Source organism: Monocercomonoides exilis (assembly GCF_001643675.1).
Source record: "Monocercomonoides exilis strain PA203 chromosome Unknown scaffold9-1957334, whole genome shotgun sequence".
Lineage (NCBI taxonomy): Eukaryota > Preaxostyla > Oxymonadida > Polymastigidae > Monocercomonoides > Monocercomonoides exilis.
Genome location: NW_027150554.1, coordinates 392926 through 404996, shown reverse-complemented (window position 1 = coordinate 404996; position 12071 = coordinate 392926). Strand labels below are relative to the sequence as shown.

General features: G+C 32.7%; 2 protein-coding genes across 2 annotated transcripts; both read right to left on the bottom strand.

Moving 5' to 3' along the window:
- Positions 1–4333: 4333 nt before the first annotated feature.
- On the bottom strand, positions 4334–5260 carry MONOS_14722 (uncharacterized protein; the record flags this gene model as incomplete). Its single annotated transcript, XM_067867550.1, has 2 exons — positions 4334–4644; positions 5095–5260. 2 exons carry the CDS (start codon positions 5258–5260, stop codon positions 4334–4336), a joined length of 477 nt encoding a protein of 158 aa, XP_067732314.1.
- A 4233-nt stretch (positions 5261–9493) lies between these two features.
- MONOS_14723 (uncharacterized protein) lies at positions 9494–10709 on the bottom strand (the record flags this gene model as incomplete). Its single annotated transcript, XM_067867551.1, has 2 exons — positions 10324–10709; positions 9494–10267 (listed from the first exon to the last, which is right to left on the bottom strand). The coding sequence occupies exons 1-2, from the start codon at positions 10678–10680 to the stop codon at positions 9494–9496; spliced, it is 1131 nt and encodes a 376-aa protein (XP_067732313.1). The 5' UTR covers positions 10681–10709.
- Between the last annotated feature and the right edge of the window lie 1362 nt (positions 10710–12071).

Here is a 12071-nt window from a genome sequence, read left to right as displayed (position 1 = left end):
TTTTTTCGATTGTTTTTCACATTTCATCGTTTTTGACAAAAAGTGTGAAAAAATGAAATTTTCTGAACTTATATTTGATTTGAAGAATCACTGATTACGATGTCATGTAAATAAGCTAACAATGCATTGATATTCTTCATTATTAGTCATTTTAAATTTATTTGTAAACAAAATTAGTATTTTTATCATTTTCAATATTTGATGAGTGTAATGAAAACAACAACATTTCACAAATTTTTAACCCGGTATATGCTTTATGCAAACCTTTTTCTTTTCATGCACATCATATTTAATATGTAAAAAATATTGTACAACTCTCAATTTTCATTTTTTCATATTTTTTGTCAAAAACGATGAAATGTGAAAAACAATCGAAAAAATTAGAAAAAACAAAAAATATTTGAAACAATAAAACTTCGTTATGTATATTTAATGACATTATACCTAAAAATTGACAGAAAAAGAAAGATAGTCCGAAACGGACAAAACAAATGATCAAAAATAAATTAAAAATTCCTTTGATCTTCATCAAAAACAAAAATTGAAACAAAAAAATTTTAGTACTTTCATTAAATAGTAAAATAAACATATAAAAGTTTGTTTTTTGTATTTTCATGTTGTATTTACTCTGTTTCAACGAACAAAAAAAATAACCGGGTTTATGAAAATGTTCGGGTTTATAAATCACCCAAATAATATTTTAAAAACAAAAAAATCCATAGACTGGTGAAATAAGTATAAAAAGAATAAATGGCATAACTGCCGATCATGGCATCTGATCGATCATTCCCTATATTAATCTTTCAAATTGTTAATTTGGGACAAAATATTTGAGTTCAGGCATTTTCATTGAAATATTATGCAACTTAGATGAACTTTTTGTGATCAAAATTTTTGAAAAAAAAAAATATATGGGTGATTCTTTTTGAAAAGTCACAAATGTTTAATTAACAAATAAATCAAAAATATCATATCTTGATCAAATTTCGGTTCCCGCTCATGTAACTTTACCAAAGCGGAGGACATAATTTGATAATGCTATTTAACACATTCCTGTGAAATTGCATGAGCGGGAACCGAAATTTGATCAAGATATGAAATTTTTGATATATTTGAAAATTAAACATTTGTGACTTTTCAAAAAGAATCACCCATATATTTTTTGAAAAACATGTGAGGTCACAAACCATTTTGTCATTTCATCAATGATGCATGATACCGGATATAAAAATCATATTTATTTTGTAATCTGACTTAAGTTTAATAATGTTATAAGTGAAACAAGCTTTTTATGCACAAAGCATAAAAAGCTTGAAAGTCCGAATTTTCACCCATTTATTTTTTTTTTTTTTTTGTGCAGATAATGAAATGAGAATGTTGAAATAAGAAAAAATGAATTGCATGAATTTCAACATTTAAAATACTTTAGGGTCTGAAGCACATCCACGATCCTCATTCATTTATTTAAAGATTTCTTAAATTTTACTTTTGTCCTATTAAAAATGAGAAAATAAAAATGATATTTTTTGATGTTGATGAAAACACAATGACAGACGTTCCAGGCCTTTTAAATCAAATAAATTTGTTTCCTGATTGCAAATTATCATTTATTAGTTTCAGAAACAATGCAATTTTATTATAACCTTTAAAAACTGCATTCTCCACCGTTTTAAATTTTTGTGAGAACATATGATGGATTTGTTCCTTCAAAATCAATTACAGTTTAAACAGTAATAAAGAGATATTAGAAAAATAAAAGGCCAAATTAGATTATTTTTGAATAAGTTTTGGGGTTTATCAGTAAGATGCCATGATCGAAGGTCATGCCGAATAAATGAATAGAAATAAGTTCGTTTTTCTTTTTTGACAAAAAATATTTTTTTTCCGTTTGTTTTACAGATAAATCATTTTTTTTTCAAATTTTTGAATCAAAAAATTAGACCAATATTTTTCCATAATAATAATAAACAGAAATCACGTTTCTGAATTAAAAGAATTATTTCACGTGGCAATTAAATAATAATGATTACTGCACATTGATTTTGGTACATATTTCCATCAATATCATTCTCAAAACCCCAAAAAACCAACCAAATGGGAGAAAATTTTTGAAAAATCACCTCAGATCAAAAAATCGATCCATTATAAATTTGTTTGATTCTTCACTTTCAAACTTCCTTAAGAAAAATATATTTATTCAAGATGAATATTATTGTATGAACTCATTTAGGACATCATATCAAATTTCTTGAAACATCCAGTTTTTATTACATTTTTTGATCAAATTAATATTGTGTTTGTTCATTCAACCGAATGACAAAAGAAGCATCATTAAATTCTTAAGCAATCTCCAGAACATCAATGAAGCAATTATCCTTTGAACATCCTTAAGTTATAGGCAGAAAGAATGCAGAGTTAATTCGTTTTTCGATAACTGTAGATGAAGAAGTTCTTCTTATGGTGCTGGAAGCAATTATTCTTTGGGAACCCGTGGACAAAATAGTGATTTCAAATTGTTTATTTTATTATTGTAATTCAATGCGTGGAAGCGGCTCAGTTTTCCAATATATATAAATTCAAATAATAGTGGAACATTGTTTTATAACTGCTTTTTTCACAATAGTACATATTACAAAACAGACAGGATATTTATCTTTACAATTCTTCAGAAAACAACTTTGATCCAAGCTTCTATTTAACCAGACAAACAAAAGACAGAGTCAGCACAAATTATACGAAAATTGTTGATCAAAGTGAATGGCTTCGTAACGATTTTGGAAGAGTGAGATTTGCTTCTTCGATTGAAACAAAGCGGAGTGTCATTGATACATATGTGTGTGGAAAAAACGAAAGCTATCCATGTTACGCCTTCAGACGTTTTTTTGTTCAAATGATTCCAGAATTTGTAACTGATATCGAGATATTCAGTGGTACGATAATCAAAACCAAAAATGTGGACTGTGGAATAAATTCCTTTTCAATGCACGGCCAAAACTATATGAGTACAACAGTCAAAACGGAATTGGAGACAGCTTGGTTGTCTCTATTTTCTGTCTCGACAAGCACATTGTTAATCATAGCGTTTTTCTTGGTCATCACTTTACGAAAGCAAATAAGCGAGATTCAAAGCTATTTGAGGTGATCGGAATAGGAGAGATGAATATAAACAAACTGAACATTTTTGCTGAAAATTGACAATTATCGGAAACAGCATTTTTCGCAGAGCTGATATTCACAACGAGATATTTCAGGTGGAAAGTGTGAAAAGAGTTAAGGCTATCTCTGAAACTTCGTTATTTTCATAAATGTCACACAAGAAAATTCTTTTCCACTTTCTGAATGGATATGTAAAAAATTTAAAAGGACAATAACTCGTCATTTTAAAGACAATTGATGAAGAAAGAAATCGACAAATGCGCAGAATCCACAGTCGAAGCAGATGATAAATGAGACGATGCTCTGCAACAGTAGATATTGGTTGAGGAATCGAGGAAGATCAACACTTTCCACTCAAAGAAGCCAGAAGCCGAACAGATTCAAAAGGATCAGAATAAGACGAGGAAGTGCGCATATGCAAAGTTGCAATGCCGTCGTTGCACGGAAGGAGATAGTTATCAGATACTATCTCGATGTAAATCTGAGAAAGATACAGCATTGTGAACGTAAACAAAAGTTCCATTGAGTTAATAGAAAGATGCATTGTTCACATTCGCAGCGACTCCAACTCAACCACAGCATCCAAAGTGAAATTGAAATCATTTCAATCATCTCTTTCCAATGTCGCAATCTCTCCAATCGCTTCATTGTTGACGATCACCTCTGCGCTTATTCCTGCTCCAAAAGGCATGAATTCCCCATCTGACTTTTAACGTCTACTTCTTCTTCTCATTTACATTCCTTTCACATTTTCTTAACACTGTTATCTTCACGAATCGAATAACATTTCATCAAACTTTTTCTTTCATATGAAGAAATTCACCTATTCTGAAAGCCAATTCATTGTAAAAATCTCTATCTATTTCTCCGACTCCACAAGCTTCAGCATCTGCAGTGCACGCTCTTCAGCAGCCGGAGGCGCCATTGCTTTTGCAGCTTCATCTGGTTCTCTTTGAATATTTTCTCAAAACACACTTTGCGGTGTTGGATAACCGCTTTTCACCTCATTCATATCAACATCCTTTCTCCCTCTTCCTTTTTCCTCTGCCTCTTCTTTCTCCTCCATCCCTTCAAGCTCCAACAACAGTCGCACCATCCGGAACAACGTCCACCGCCGTTCTTTCCACCACACTTCCAGCTGCACAGCCTCCGCTCGCAGTTTCAGTACTCCCCCAGCTTATACCACCGAAAGCACCATCACCAGGTCGTCGAGAACTAGCAAGCCGTTTTCACAATCGCACTGTTCTCTGACCAAAATATAGGAGATGCACTGTTTACTGCATCGCACATATTCTGCAACCGCAATTACACAGTGAAGAAGTTGTAGTGCTGGCGCACCTCCGGCCCAGACGCATATCATGGAAAACAGCACCCAGACAATCAAAATGCAACCAAGAAGATCCACTACCGCAATGCATGAAGCGTATTTGGATGGCACACACGGAAGAGATTCCATTTCATCTTGCGAGACTCCTTTGCAAGATGCCCCTGATGAAGAATTCGAAGAAATCGATTTATCGCAACAAAATATAACATCATACAGAGCTTTTATCACCTCCTTCCGCGTTGCTGCTTCTTCCCTATAGAAGTTCAGCAGAAGTCGCAGAAACACAAACAAGTCTATCTCCCTCTTCTCCGACTGCAGATTCACAAACTCCGAAAAAAAACATCTTGATCTTCTTCTCTGTATTTCCTTCAAGTAATGCGTATAAGTACAGAAGGAACAACAGTTTTTCAGAATAGAACTTCTTTCGCATAGACTTCCCAAACAGTCTCATTTCTGCAAAGTTCTTGCAACCGTTCCACTACGAATAAACTCTCACTGCACTACGTCGCTTTTCTTCTGAACCGCCTTCTTCTCCCACGGTCATATACACACAAAATCCCCAAACCCCTATCTCGGAAGCGTTTCCACCTCCCACCCAACGATTTCCCTACCCAGGTCTACTGCATTATTATCTCCATATATCCACCAGATCGTCGACAGCATCCACACCTGCAATGGCTGCAGCCCTGTCTTCAGCGGCATCGGCACCAGCTGCATCTGCACAGACGACAACAAAGTGAGCGGTTTCTGAAGCATACGCGCCTTTTTATACTCCATCTTTTCTTGCTACCCAAACACTGTGCTCATCAGCCACTTCGTTGCAGTCGAAACTTCCAGCAAAGAAGGTGCATCTGCACCTTTCTCCTCTGCTTCATTTATCCTTCGTATGCCTACGCAGTCGCTGCAATGTTTCTTCATACGACTCCTTCATTTTCTTTCAATCCTGCTTCTTTTGCGCAAGCGCTGTGTGCCGCTTCTCAATCACCTCCTTGAACAGCGCCTTCTGCTCTCAGATCGTTAGCAAGTGCACTTTCAACAGCTCCATCAGCATCTTTATTTTCCTTCTCCATCTTGTTTATCTTCTGCTGAACCGTTGCATATACTCTTCCACCACCTCCTCCGCCAACGCTGTTTATTTTTCTCGCAACACTCACCCCGCTCCACACTTTTGCAACAACCCCCTTCCCATTCAGATCTGGCCCAAATCCCACAGCATTTCCATTTTTAATAATCGCTGCAATCTTCTCCTAGCACTTTTCACACAGCCTCAACTGCAGAATCAACAAAGTCAAAGAAAGAATGATTCAATCCTATGCTGAGGCCAACAAAGAAAGTGTGGCAAACGGAAACACCAAAATGGCCTGCGACCCTCCTCAGCTCCCACTCACCACTTCACTATGCTGTTTCTGAAACTTCTATTCCTTCTAAATCTCTGCATTGATCAGCTCCTTCTTCTCCATCATCTCGATAAATTGCTCCAGCAGCGTTAAAGCTGCTGCATTGTATGTAGTTCTCAGCTCCAGAATGTTCCTCTGGTTCATCCGAATTATCTTGTAATTTTCCAGCAGGTTCTCAGCAAGCCATCTCGTCCACTTCAACATCCGCCCGTTGTCGAATATTTTTGCATCAACATAGAGATCTCCTAATGCCTCTTCTTCATCTCATGCTTCACCTCCTCGTGCTGCTCCTTCTTGTTCTCCTTCTCTTCCTCCTCTGCTGCCTTCTTCCCTTTGCTTCTCTGCTTTCTATATTGTGAAGCATACGAAGAATACCAAAGGCGCTTAAAGAAGAGAAGAATGCCGCACTACTATGGTTACAAGACTCTTTGTGAAATATATTCTCTTGCCTTCCAGCAGCTCGATCTGCTTCACAAACACAGCGTCTACATTTCAACTTGAACTTTTTAAATGCAAGAAGCGCTCGATGTTTTCGAACTTCTGAAAAAGATGGAACATTCTTTCTTCTTTGAATAAGTTTATATGTGATGAAGAAAGTTAAAATAAAATAAGCAGCCGACATTTTCATATGATGATAGTTCGAAAAATATGTTCAGAAATCCTTTTCTTTTTCTTTTTTGTTTATTTCCTAAAAGAAAAAAACTAACACAACTTATTGATCATAAACAATTAACATTTTCGCTATAATATTCTACTATGATCAATTGTTCTCCAGTTTTAAACGCAAAAAAGTTCATAATTAATTATTTCCATTCATTTATAAAAGCATTGAAAGTTTCATAGTTTCAAAACCTGCAAGATCAAAAAACACAAAATCAACAGATTTGATACTAACATAAAATATATTCATATTCATAACTGATTTATCTTTGCATTAATTGTGACAAGTTGAATAAAAAATAAAATAAGTTCATTGTATTGCGAAATAAAAAAGGAAAAATTCAAATTGTGCGAGTTCTTGTTAAATAACAAGAAAATATTTAAAAAGCTTCAATTATAATAAAATATATTTGATTTTCATAATGAAATTTGAAAAATTAAAAACTTTCAATGCTAATAAAAAGAAAAAACAAGCGAATATTACTTTTTAGAAATAATTACGGAAAACGAAAAACAAAATTTAATATATTGTGGGTTTGATCAGGCTAAAAAAAAGTGATTTTTCAAAAATTTTCACCCTAATATTAGAAAATTCTTGCATTTGTCTTCATAGGATAATTTCAAGAGAGGATGATAAGAGAAGCATCATCCAAACAAAATGAAGGGATTTTGTGGGAGTTTGATTTGTGTTCCTTTAGAAACAAACAGGAAAAGATTCGAAATTAATTACTAAAACAAAGTTGAGAACAACTAGGGCTCTGATTTTATCTTGACCTTTTTTCTTTATCAAGACCTTTTTCTTTTTTGTTATGCTTTCAGCGATACACAAGCTTGTGAGAAATAAAAAATAATTAGAAATGTTTGAAATGTTTTAATTTCCTTATTCTGAATTTTTTTTCCAATATTTCTTGTTTTTCTAAAAGATTGAGGATTATAATAATTTTATGTTTTGATCATTGACTTGCTGCTTTTCAAGTGAATGTTTTTTATAAGAAGTTATAAACTTTCATATCAAAATACATCGTTTCTTTTCTATAAGCTGAACTTGTTTAAACATTCTCAACTTGTTTTTTTTTACACTTGGGGAAAAATATTTCTTTTCAAGCATTTTCAATAAAAAATAATGCACTTTTAATATATTCTTTTTTATAAAAAACACAATAAAAATGATTCCATTTTTCGACATTCGTGAAATGTCACTAAACTTTATGTTGTGAAATCAATGATATCTGATCCCTGATATGCAAATCCAATTATTTGAAAATCAGAGAAAGCGAAACAAAGTTATGAGCGAAGCAATTTTTTCATGCTTTGTGCATAAAAAGCTTGAAAGTCCGTATTTTTCCCCACTTTTTCTCATTTCACACATTTTTTCAGAAAGCATTATTTCAGAGACATGCATCCATTTGTTTGAAAATTTAATGATATGAAATAAAACTAATTTGAAATGAAATGATATCTCAAAGGAAAAACAATAAAATATTTGTATATGACGAACAATTCTCAGATCAAAATTTTCATATGGGTGAAAATACGGACTTTCAAGCTTTATATGCACAAAGCATGAAAAAATTGTTTCGCCCATAACTTTTCATCGCTTTCTCAGATTTCTTAATAATTTTGATTTTCATATCAGTTAACAGGCATCGTTGAAATTAAAACATAAAGTTTTCCAACATTTCACGAATGTCAAATAAAAGAACCATTTTTTTGTGTTTTTTAATCTCAAATAGTCATTGAAAAGTGCATAATTATTAAATAAAAATGCCTTTAGTGAAATATTTAGCTCCATATGTTCTTCCATTTCGCTTCAAATTCTTGTCCAATTCTTTTTCTTTTCAGAATTAAATAAAAATATACAATAAATAACGCCTTGTTTTTATTTTTTATGTGCTTAATAATTTACACAAATTCATATTTGTTCCGAAAATCGTGTTTTAAGCAAAAACAGTGAAATGAGAAAAAAAGATAAAAAATTATATTGATTATGTTAAAAACAAGTGAAAATAATAATATAGGAGTGAAGAATTGTGATGCTGTGGCTTTCAACGCTCATTATGAAATATTGGCTTCATTACCAGAAAATCTTTGATCTGTCCCCTAAAATAATAAAAATTTTGAATATTTTTTTGAAAATAAAAATTTCAAAAAAATTTTTAACAGAATTCTTAAAAACAAAAATATTAGAAAGTCTATTTATTTTGTTTTTGTTTTTAGCCTTTTCACAAATCAAAAAAGCAAAAATATGTTTCAAAAAAACAGGGATGAGATAAAATTTTGAGGTCAAGATAAAATATACACCCTATTTCTTAATCTCCTTTTTATTCTTCGAGACATTTTTTTCTCCATCATATTAATATCTGGCAGTGGTCATTTTCCCCCCATTATTTCTGTTTGTCGATTCACATTGGAAGGAGATACAATTAAATAGATGAAAAGTGGAAGTTAATATTTGTGGTCGTGAACTGACAAATGATCATCGAATTGCAAAGATTTTGTATTTTTTCTTTGCTTTCACATTCATCTTGAAAATCATCTTTTTGTTCTCAAGGTTTTGATTTTCAACTACGATTCAATCAAATTAAATTGAATTTGGTGATATTTGGGAGGAAACAGAAGAACACAGACCTGTTTATAAGAAAAGAGAAAATACTCCTGAATACGATGAATACGCATGACTATTTTTTTCAACTTTTTCAATGGAACTTCTGAGTTAATTATTCCTTTGCGGAATGATTATAAAAAAAAAAGATGAAAGTTAAACAATCGAAACAAAATTCCAACTTTCTTTCTTTCCCAATTTCTTTTATTGATATGTTAAATTTTTATAAAATTAAAAAAATAAAAAGTCTTTCATAAAAGATTCAAATGAGTATTTGTTTTCTATTTTGCGAAATGATGAAAAAAGAAAAAATAAAAATTTTGAGTTACAAAGTCCCATTCTACTCATTTCTCAAGCATTCACAAAATAATCTGAAATATTCAACGATAAACCATCATAGTATTTTCTATCCAGAAAATCAAAGATCTTATGAAAACTCTCAATGCAATCTTCGTATCCTTCCTCTTCCATCTTTTCAAACATCTCCATTTTTATTGCCTTTCTTTTCGCTTCTTCCATTTCATCAACCATCTTCCATTTCAATGTTTTTGATAATTTCAAAAAGAATCTCAAATGATAATGTGCCATGTCGTGTTCCAAAGTTGCTTGCTGAATTTCCTCCAAAACAACATTCGCTGCTCCACTCTTCGTCAAACAAACCACACAGACTGGTTTTATTTTTGCCACTGTTTTAAAAACAAAAAAGCTGACACCAACAATTTCTTTTTCATATTCTCTTGCTGCTCTGCACAGAGTGACAATGCAACGAATCAGCTCAATATGTTCTTCATCCAAAAATAGACGTTCACGAAAATAAGCCATTACCATTCTGAGCCATTCCATTATGACGTTCACTTCTTTCGCTTCGCTTCTCCTCGCCTCTTTCTCCTTCCCTCCTTTTCTCTTCCAATTCACACATTCCCTCAGCTCATCCAATTCTCTTGTTGCTTCTTTCACAAAATGAAACTCATTCAAAATGACATCTTCAAATTCTCCTTCTCGCTGAAGTCTTAGAACGAGGAACTTCCAAGCAGATTGATAACCAAGTCGTGTCAAATTCCGATGTTCCTTGTGATATTCAATGATTTCTATTATTTCATTCAGGTAAATATCTGTATTCACTCTCTAATAAAAATAAATAAATGCAACTCCAAGCAAATAAAGAAAAAGTAATTTCAAACCATTGTCGTTTCAATCAAACTCAAAGAAAAAAGAACCATTTCGACTTCATTTCGTGTTTCTTCGTTTTCCATTTTGTTAGAAGCAGCATTCAAAAGGCAAGGCAAACAAATCACAATCAATCTGTCTGGAATTATGCACTGGTATGTCATTACATAGCATTCGCAAAGATCGACGAGAAGCCTTTCATTCTTTTCTTCTTTTTTCTCTTCTTCTTTAACAATCATCTCCTCGATTCTTTTAGGCAGCAGAGAATGGAAAGAGCTATAGCAATGAAAGTTTTTAAATTTCTTGCAATAGCCAATGTGCTTCAACAGATGAATTGCAGCTTTCAAATTAATTCGTTTTTCTCCAATCATTTTATCTATTTTATTGAATAGCTCAATCGTGAAAACAGATTTGTATTCGTCTTCATTCATGTAGTCCACGAGTCCGTTCATTTCAACAATTTTCTGTTTCTGTTCTTCTTCATCGCAATCTTCCAGTTCAGAAAACAATTCTTCAATAAAAAAGATAAAAATTGTAACAATCATGATTCAAATACAACAACAATAACAAACCTGTAACTCTTTTTGATGTGTCATTCAACTGAATTTTCAAAAACGCATCGCAACCAGAAAACAATTTCATTTTGCCATTCACATTGAATTCGCATATGTTTGGATAAATGAAACAGATGAAAAATAAAAACTCAAAAATTGCCTTTAAAATATGTGCGTTCACACAGTTTCTTCTTGTGTTTGCATTTTTGGCAATGTATTAAGAAGAGAAACAACGTTTTATTTTTTATTCGGTTTGCTATTATGGAGGTTATGATCGAATTGTTTTCTTTGAACGAAAATATTTCTTGTTAAAATGAAAGATTGAGCAATAAAACTCTATTTCATTCTTTATTCAATTAATTCCGGTGACTTTGCGCTTCCGTGAGATGATATATTCTTTTTGATTTATTGATGCACTATTTTTTTCACATTTGAGCGGTCAAGCAATCTCAACAACAAAAGTTATTGAACGTTTTAAACTTATTGTTTGCATTCTTTTATTGTCCTATTTTTTAAAAAGTATTTCCATCTGAATCCTTTTCAAAGTCCGGAAATATCACGAATTATTGAAATGGCCAATCCTTTCTTTTCAGGGCAGACAACAATGGAGAGATCCAAATATTACCTCATAAATATCATGCGTTTGATTCTGGTTGCTTTTTTATTTACAAAAATATTCACCTATTATTGTTGACTCAAAGCGAAATATGTGGAAATACAATGAAAAACGAATATTAATTGAAGGGAAATTCACAGGATTAGAAGACGCCAAAGACAGAAAGATAGAATGATCAGTTTCTATGAAAAGAGAGTCCTTTTTAGAATATGGAGAGGGTGTCATCAAAAAGAAAATTGTTGGAAAGGTTGGTGTAAATGACTGAAACAGGAGATTGGCAGAAGTTGGAACAGAACAAGGCGACTCTCTTGGGATGAGATGGACAAGGCGTTGATATTATGCGCTGGGAATAACAATGGAACTGCTTTTCATTGCTTGGCTGAAGAGCCTAAAATACGAGAAAATCAGGCAGCTTGGTGTGATACAGGAAGCAAGAGGCAAATGACAGGCAAAATGGATAATAGTCATTTGTCCTTTGTCTTCAGCCTTATGCCATCGAAGCGTTACCCACACGAGCAGATGAGGTTGTGATGTTGAAAATATCTTCTGTTTGAAGACATCCAACATTAAAGATTTCAATAACGACTTCTTC